Below are 8,765 nucleotides of genomic sequence, written 5' to 3'. Positions count from 1 at the left end.
TGCTTACAACCGTTCACAACATTCTACTACTAAAAAGAGCCCTTTTGAGATTGTTTATGGTTTTGTGCCTCGAGCCCCTATTGATTTGCTGCCTCTACCAACTTCTGAGAGATTGAATTTTGATGCTAAACAACGTGGTGAGTTGATGTTGAAAATGCATGAGACCACAAAGGAGAACATAGAAACCATAAATGCTAAATATAAACTTGCTGGTAGCAGAGGAAAGAAGCATGTCACTTTTGAACCAGGTGATTTGGTTTGGCTGCACTTGAGAAAGGATCGGTTTCCTGATTTGAGGAAGTCAAAGTTGCTTCCGAGAGCTGATGGCCCTTTTAAAGTTGTAGCTAAGATCAATGATAATGCATACAAACTTGAGTTGCCTACAGATTTTGGGGTTAGCCCCACATTTAACATTGCAGATTTGAAACCATATTTGGGTGAGGAAGATGAACTTGAGTCGAGGACGACTCAAATGCAAGAAGGGGAGGATGATGAGGACATCCCTCCCAACGATACACCCATGCCTACTACGCAGCAAGGACCAATGACAAGAGCTCGTGCACGAGAGCTAAATTATCAGGTAAACTCGTTCCTCGCTGTCCATAAACCATCATCCATGAATGGGGTACTACTAAATTCTTGTGATGCTTTTCTTATTCTTAGGAACTTGGGACATGAACCAGATTGGAGGGAGAGCAAACACGACAAGAAAGCGAGTGTGGATGATCAGATCGGACCATACCAGTTCGGATCTCCAGGAAGGGACAACTTCGGAAGGCCATAACTCTTAGCTCCGAATATTGTTTGAAGCCCATGAGTACTTGTTGGAAAGCTCCTGAAGTCTACTTTCAGATGGATCCAACCTCAAGATGAAATTCCAAAGGAGCTAAGCAGAATCGCCAAAATGACGTTCAGTCTTCCAGTCTTGGGCTGAGGCCCTTGTATCTAGTTCAGCCCACTAGGGGCCCATTTTAAGTTAGGGTTTACACCCCCCCCACGCCTCTTGGCTGCTCCCCCACCTATATAAACCACCAGCAGCCACCATTTGAGACCTGGGTTTTGTTTGGTTGTAAGTTTAGCTACTGCTACTTCCTTGTAAACGCGTGTGTCGATTAGACCACCCGATTTGCTTGATTCAGAACCCCAACTTCGTGTGTATCAGATTTATCCTTTGGGCAAGGTCTGTGTGCTGTTTGGTTGTCCACTTGTTCTTGCTTGTTCTTCGAATTGCTTGCAGGTTCAAGGTTGTTCTTGGCACAGCAAGAACAACACAAATTGGAGGCGGTGTAACTGTCGCTAAGGCGCAGCGCAGCCCTTGTGGTGTTGTAGTCGGGCAGCACAACGTCGATCCTCCTCAAATCGAGTTATCCCCCACTCTCATCGAAAGATCGGGAGCAAACCCCAGCGGGTTCCATCAGAGGATCCAAGGATGAAGCAAGGAAGAAAAGCAGCACACAGTAGGGAACAGCGGAGAGGGAGCCTGCAGGAGGGGAACCAAGAGGAAGGTTAGATTTCTTTAATTGGTTCTAAGCTCTTGCTGATTGGTGAGTTATACCACGGTGCTGATCTGATTAGTCACGGCCGCAAGTTTTTGGTAGAGATTCAGTCGGACGATTGGTTTTTAGTTATGTTAACTCAATTAGGCTGGTTTATTAGATGAATTTCTGGCATTAATTGATGTGGAATTTGATCCTGCTCTAACAACGTAAGTTGTAGGTTTCATCGATATCTTTCCAATGGCGCTGGTTTCATTCAATTCCGATTAGTGGTTTAGGAGATATCATCGAAACTATGTCGATGTTCCCAAGTTGTGCGCAGAAACTGTTTATTTATTTTCGACTTATTTAAAGGCCGAATTTCCCCTGGGTGCTGTAACGAAAGTTTTAGAAAAATTTTTATAGATGTTCAAGATATATTTATTTACTGCATTTGGTTAAGAGAATCAAAAGTTATGGACCAAACAGCGAGGAACTCAGAGAATTGGTCGAATTTTCAGAACTTGTGAGAGTTAACGTTTTAGGCTTTTAGATCCGGATTTCTTCGAGTATATAGGCTTTTGGTCGATATGAACTAGTTTCTGAGAGTGGTTTATTCCACAGGTTCAATAAATTCTAGCGGCGAGCGTGTGGTGCTGGGTTCTCAACAAAGTTAAGGCAAGTGCCAAGTTGCTTGCCATTTCTTTTCCTATGTTATCCAATTGCCTTATCATGTGTTTATGATATTCAAAATCATGATCCGTTCATGTTTCCTGTTTTCTGATTCCAGTTTCAAGATATTCTTTTAAATTCCATTCATGTTCCGGTGTATTCGGATGTGCAATTTGGTTCTTTTATTCATGTTCCTGTGAGTAAGTGCTGGCCCCACTTGCTCGGCTTTACCGAAAAATGCTAAGGATGTTTCAAGTTGTGTCCGTTTCAGACGGAAACTGCTATTTCCCTGGTGTTCATTCATTCAAGTTTCATGGATCATTGTTGCTATGTTCTTTACAGTTCTAGTTGTACTTGCTGAGTATTCTTACTCACCCTTGTGTTTAATTAGTTTTTAGGTACCAAATGATTGCGGCATGCATGGGAAGTGGGAGTAGCACTTTCTGCAAGAGATTACACACACTTTTACACATGTTTAGTTGATATTGTCAATTCCTAGAGTATAAATGGTTAAACTTGGCTGACTTATTCTTTCTATGGTTGAGACGAACTTGGTTGGTCGGGTCAACTTATTTCTTTTGGTGATGGGTTGGGCTGTGATGCTTATTCATCGTTCATATGCTATTTTGATAATTCTTCATATAAACCGCTTGTCCAGTATGACCTATTTACAGGGGAGACTTTGTCGAATTTCTGTTTAATCTTTATACTTGTGTTTTTATTACGTTTTTTGTAGCCTCCGGGTTTGGAATAAATCTGGGGTGTTACACTTTTATGAGGAGTATCAGCCGGCTTTTCAATAACCGACTTTTGAATAACAGGAACTTGATCTACACATTTCTTTTTATCAATCAGATCATCCACAAAATTAAGCAAACCACTTATAAAGCTTACTGTGGACTTACTATACTTTGGTAGATCGTACATCCTCAACTCGTCCATAGCAAATATCTAAATCATGATGACTCCTTTGTTCTGTTACCCGATAACAGTAAGTATGCCTATTTACGTTGATGCCCTTGCATAGATCTTCACGCAATCCTTCAAGTGCCATCATGTCGCTGGAATTTGATAGATCGGCCATAATGGCTAGATTCTCGTTCCCAAGTGGAGTCGCCAAAATATGTTGGCGCCGATTTGGAGTCAACACACAAATGCACACAATCACGCAGCGAGCAGCGATGCTCCTTGCAGCGCCGCGGTACCAATCGGTCAAACCGGTACGGTGGACCGGTCAAACCGGTACGGTGGACCGGTCAGACCGGTCTCGTCGGGGTAGCCTGACAAGGATCCAATGAACGCCCACCCAGGAGGGACCCCGTCGGGGCACGACTGATCCCTCAATCAGTCGTGGCCCTTTATATTTATAGGGTGGAGTGAACTTGTCCCGCAAGAAATTCTATTACAATATCTAAATCTATGAAAATCACAAGTTGTACTCGGACTCTGCCTTAACCGGTCAGACCGGTTGGTCATGCTTGACCGGCTACAGGCGCCTCGACCGGTCAGACCGCCTGAACACACCGGTCAGACTGGTCTCTGTCAATTTTGATCGTCAACAACAGCATTATCTGTGTGCTTGCGGATTTATTCGTGATGTTATGAAACAATGGTGAAATTTGTAACACTTTGGGGTCTCGTGCAGCAGGTCACTTTGATCTTGAGGTACTACGCCGGGAGCTCCTCCAGCGCCGCCCTATTGTGGGAGCCCGTGCGCGGACACCATCTCCTCCATGGACGGGCGATGTCCCCATGCGGACGGATGCATGCTTGCGGGAAGACGAAGAAAGAGCAGAGGAAGAAGATTCGGGTAAAAGAGACATTTCACTTTGTCCTATGGAGAGCAAAATGACTGGTTCATTGCAAAAGTTAATGGAATGATATTTTTTAGAACGAAATGATTCTTTCAGCGGTATTTTATGTAACGCGTTCTTTCGGTGGTATTTTCCAAAAATAGTGATATTTCGATGCTATGAAATCAATTGTCCTGAAAATCCAAGGCAAGTAGAGGCGCGATGGAACAGTAGTAGACCATGACACACGGATTCCGTGGGCCGGCCGAACCCAGCGGCAGGATAAGGCGCGCCTGACCCAACCCACCCCACCCCATCCGAGCCCGCAGCCCGGCCAAGCAGAGCCCCGCCGTTGCCCGGCAAGGGGGCAACCTCGTTCTGGAGTCTCTACGACTCCGATAGTCCGATCAGGTTGGGATTCGACGCGTGATTTACTCCGAGTTCGATTCCGCGTCGATGGCGGTGGGGATGTCTTGCTAGAGGCTTTATATATGTCTGGGAGAGGTAAGGGGAGGCGATCTATAATCTCCTTCCGCTCTTCCAAGTTCTCAAATTCATGCTTCATTTGCAGAAAAAAAAAACTCGCCTTTTTGGTGGGATCTGGCTCTGTGAATGGAACAGCCATCGAGGTCGAGCGGCAAGCGCAAGGCCGCCGCCTTCGATGCATTTATCTCCGGCGGCTGCAAGCGCCGCATGGAGGCGGCGGCGTCTGAGGAGCGGGATTGGACATCGCTACACCCGGACATCACCATGAGCTAACTCGAGTGCTCAGCCTAGGTGACCGGGCGCTGTTCCTTAGTGATGACCGGTGCCTATCTGTCTCAGCCACGAATCAACCTTCCATCAGCAGCAATTGCATCTACTTTGCCATGCCGAAGACTGTAAATCCTGTGTTGGTGCATTCACTCAGCGATGGCTCGTTTGAAAGGCCGTGTTTGGATGAAGGGTGGAAAAGTTTTAATGAGAGAGAAACGATGTTTTGACTACTAATTAGGGGTATTAAATAAAGTCTAATTACAAAATTACCTCCACAATTGTGGTACTGTAGCAGTTGCTCTAGCTAATGAGATCTTTGACCGCATGATTAGAGGATGATTGAGCGCGGTTACTGTAGCATCACTGTAGCCAATAATGATGAAATTTGGCTCATTAGATTCGTCTCGAAAAGTTACACCCATTCCTAAAAAGGTTTTGCAAATAAACTTCGTTTACTACTTCATGCATGCATTCGTCTTTTTGTGCAACAATTTTCGTGGATTCATCCAAACATGGCCAAAGTTTGTCAATGCTGCGCCTGGACGACAAGCCGACAGTGGTAGCATGGACGTCTGTGCAGCCCTACACACTTGCTGATCACCTGCTCACCTACTGCCACCATCGTGAGTGGGCAAGAGGGATCATGTTCCATGAATTTTACTTCATAATCAGTTGGTGGGACAAGCTAAGCAAGAAGATCATCGAACAGGATTCAGAAGTTGCTGTTCCGAGATTGAGAGGAATAACACCTGACCAGCTGAAGAAGCTAGAGATCCGTAACTTCTTAACCATCATGACTTCCTTGGCAAGGTTTGGAGGCAGCAGACCAAAGCTTACTGAATAGTGAATAATTTTGAGATGGTTCGAGTGTTGCTATTGGCAGCATGCTCTTGTGAGACAACAGGGCTCAGGGCATGTGCCATGTGTTGAATAATTAGGCAATAGTTTGATTAAATTTTGAAATAAATAAATCATGAACATGACAAGATCTAGCATGAACAACTTTATCATACTAGTAACAAGACACAGCTCAGTAAACATGATTAAAGAAAGAATCAGATCACGGTGCACGTATTGAGCGTTTTGCAGATGGAGATGCTATGGCAATCACCAGCGGTGCAGACGGAGTGACGACGGTGTTGCAGACGGAGCACAGCAGACAACATTGAAGATGACGATTCGCCGCTACGCCGGACTTGACGGAGGACGAGTCGTGGTGAAGAGGACTTGACGGAGGACGAGCCGTGGTGAAGATCGTGCTCAAGGCGCTTCTCAGAAACCTTATTCGCCCTCTCTGGGTGCAGGATTCCAAAGGTGAATGGTTCCAGAGACCTGCTCTCCATTTCGCTGATGCACGCTAGCGCTCGGGATGGAGAAAACTATGGTGGCGGAGCAGTAGCGAGAAGAGACAAAACCCTAACTCAGATTAGATTAATTTTCTTGAAGGTCAATAGATCGTATATATATGACAGCCCACGACCTCGTGTCGTGCGTCTTCGGATCCGTGATCAGATTAGAAAACCGCTTAGACTTTCCATATATCTCGTAAACATAATGGCCCAGTAACCTAAAAGTAAAACAGCAAAAGGAAGTTGCGCTCTCGGGGGAGGAGCCGGATTTCGGTGGACCATTCACACGGACGTCTTGCGTCTACACCCTTCGCCCTGGCTCAAGCCCAGGCCAGCGAGATGAGCGAGCACGTGTAGAGCTTCTTTTCACTCCCACACACATAGCTAGGGCTGGAAAAATAGCTCGAGGCTAGCGAGCTGGCTCGAGCTCGCTTCGGCTCGGCTCGGCTCGGAGCGGCTCGCGAGCCTCCAACGAGCCGAGCCGAGCCTACTTCTCAGGCTCGTGAAAATGACGAGCCGAGCCGAGCCGGCTCGCTGTGGCTCGCGAGCTGGCTCGCGAGCTCAGTCCACTGAGGCTCATAATGGTTCATAGGCTATTATGAAACACTCTAACCCTAACCTGTGGTGTGACAATATCAATATTAATATATATCTATGCTTAATATGATTATTGTTTATTGATTACTTTCATTTCAACACATGTATGCGCTTTATATATTTATATTCACTAGTCAATATCTTATAATGTGTATACTAAATGCATAATATATATTTTGTGCCAGGCTCGCGAGCCGGCTCGAGCCGGCTCGCGAGCCGAGCCGAGCCTCCTCAGCGAGCTCGCCAAACTACCGAGCCGAGCTTGGCTCGGCTCGCTCATGCACCGAGCCTCGCCGAGCCGAGCCGGCTCGGCTCGTTTCCAGTCCTACACATAGCTTTGAGAAGTGAGAATAGCCTCACTATATAAGTTAGCCATTCTCACCTTCCACAAGCAATGTTGGACTAAAGGCTTGTACCACTCCTTCACTTCCTCATGCTCACATTGCCCTTTGAGATTTAATATAGAATTTGTGAAATAATCATTTGGGACCAGCCCAAATTCCAACACCCTGCTCTATTTATCTGTTATATGTATTGTACCGCTGCAATATTTTCATTATTCATTGTGCATGTCGTCATAAGAAAATTCCATGTCATTTTCATTATGTATTCTACGCCATTTTGCGGTCAAATATACCATAACCTTTATGTTGTTTCATGTCTTTTATGACTTTTATCTTCATAGCTTCAGACTGCTTTCGAGTTTCGATCTATTTCTTTCCTGCTTTTTCACATGCCTTGCATTTGTGATAATGTTTGTTGCCTTAGATCATCTCCAAGAGATCCACAAATGAATTCTCCATCTCAATTTTTTTTTAAAATGAAGAAAAATTATCTCCAACAGTTCCTCAAATCTATTCCCATCTGCTAACAATTCCCAACCCTCCCCCCTCCACGAGGATATATGCGCGTCGCGACTTCTTCCCCGTCCTGGTTTTGCCGCGACATTTTGCCAGTCTTCTTCCTTGGGCTCGGGCCAAGGGGAGGAAGGGAGGTCGTCGCCGCCGCCACCGCTGCTCGCAGCCATGGTCTGCCCGTGGAGGAAGAGGGTCGCGCCGCCCTGTGGATGCTCAGCCAGGTCAAGGAAAGCGGCGAGGAGCGCGAGGAGGGTAATGAGCGCGGCCATGGCGAAGAGGTAGGTTTAGAGTGGCCCACTCCCTCTCTCTGTCAGGCAGAGGCCTCCAGGGCTCGTACTCGTAGTACACCTGCCAGCTCACTGCAGCTCTACTCCAATCTCTCCAATCAGGTTGTTGGTTCTGCTCCTGCTTGCCATCGGCCGTCGCTACCAGAGGATAAGCGGCGCAAGGGAGCACGTCGCACTAGGGGCAGGGGAGGCAGAGGGAGGCTCGGTGGAGGGAGCCCGGCCGCCGCCAGTGGCGGTGCAACCCCAATGGCGGGCGACGCAAGGGAGCACGTCACAGGCGGGGGAGGCGAGGTGGAGGGGGGCTCGGTGGAGGGAGCCCAGCTGCTGCCGGCGGGGCACGATGGAGGGCGGAGGGAGAGGCCTGATAGAGGACTAGTCGGCCGCGGTGGAGGACAAGGCGGCATGGTGGCCGAAGCTCAGCAGTGGCGGCATGGGGGGCCGGAGCTTGGCGGCAGCGGCGGGGAGGGCGGCTGTGGCGTCGGAGGCTGAGGCCGATGCTGGAGTGTGAGGCCAGAGCAGGCAGCCATGGCGGTGTTCTGCTCTCGTGCACGCTGGCGGCTCTCTCTCTCTCTCACACTCTCTCTCTCTCTCACACACACACACACACTCTCTCTCCCCCTCTAGACGCGTGCGCGCCGGCTTTGTCCGGAGCAGGAGCAGGAGCAGAGCATTATTAGCAGGAGAATGAGGAGCTGGTGGCTCCGGCTACGGCTGGCCTTGTTCAGGATGATAGAAGTAGACTCGTGGGAGAGCGGCAGCTCCAGCGGCGGCCACTTATTCATGCTCACTCGGTGAAAGGGGAAGGGATAGGGGAGCAGTGGCACTATGGGTCCACAATTTTTTATTGTTGGGAAGAAAAATAGAGAATTGTTGGAGATGGACACTTTTTCCCCTCCCCATATCCATTTGAGGAGTTGGCAAACATCAAGTTTTAGGGAGAAAATATAAGAAACTGTTGGACACTACTAAAAACACGCCA

At 47.6% G+C, this 8,765-nt stretch overlaps 1 protein-coding gene and 1 long non-coding RNA gene across 2 annotated transcripts; both read left to right on the top strand.

The window, feature by feature from the left end:
* Positions 1 to 4,245: 4,245 nt before the first annotated feature.
* Positions 4,246 to 4,965, top strand: LOC120706948. Its single transcript, XR_005688543.1, has 2 exons — positions 4,246 to 4,444; positions 4,512 to 4,965. It is a non-coding gene; the product is annotated as an uncharacterized LOC120706948 (long non-coding RNA).
* Positions 4,966 to 7,546: 2,581 nt separating this feature from the next.
* LOC120709789 (keratin, type I cytoskeletal 9-like) lies at positions 7,547 to 8,275 on the top strand. Its single transcript, XM_039995439.1, has 2 exons — positions 7,547 to 7,777; positions 7,889 to 8,275. Exons 1-2 carry the CDS (start codon positions 7,547 to 7,549, stop codon positions 8,273 to 8,275), a joined length of 618 nt encoding a protein of 205 aa, XP_039851373.1.
* The last annotated feature ends 490 nt before the right edge of the window (positions 8,276 to 8,765 follow it).

Source organism: Panicum virgatum, chromosome 5K, assembly GCF_016808335.1.
Source record: "Panicum virgatum strain AP13 chromosome 5K, P.virgatum_v5, whole genome shotgun sequence".
In the NCBI taxonomy this organism is placed as follows: Eukaryota; Viridiplantae; Streptophyta; class Magnoliopsida; order Poales; family Poaceae; genus Panicum; species Panicum virgatum.
The sequence above is the reverse complement of the archived record's forward strand: the minus strand, read 5'-3'. Positions and strand labels throughout refer to the sequence as shown.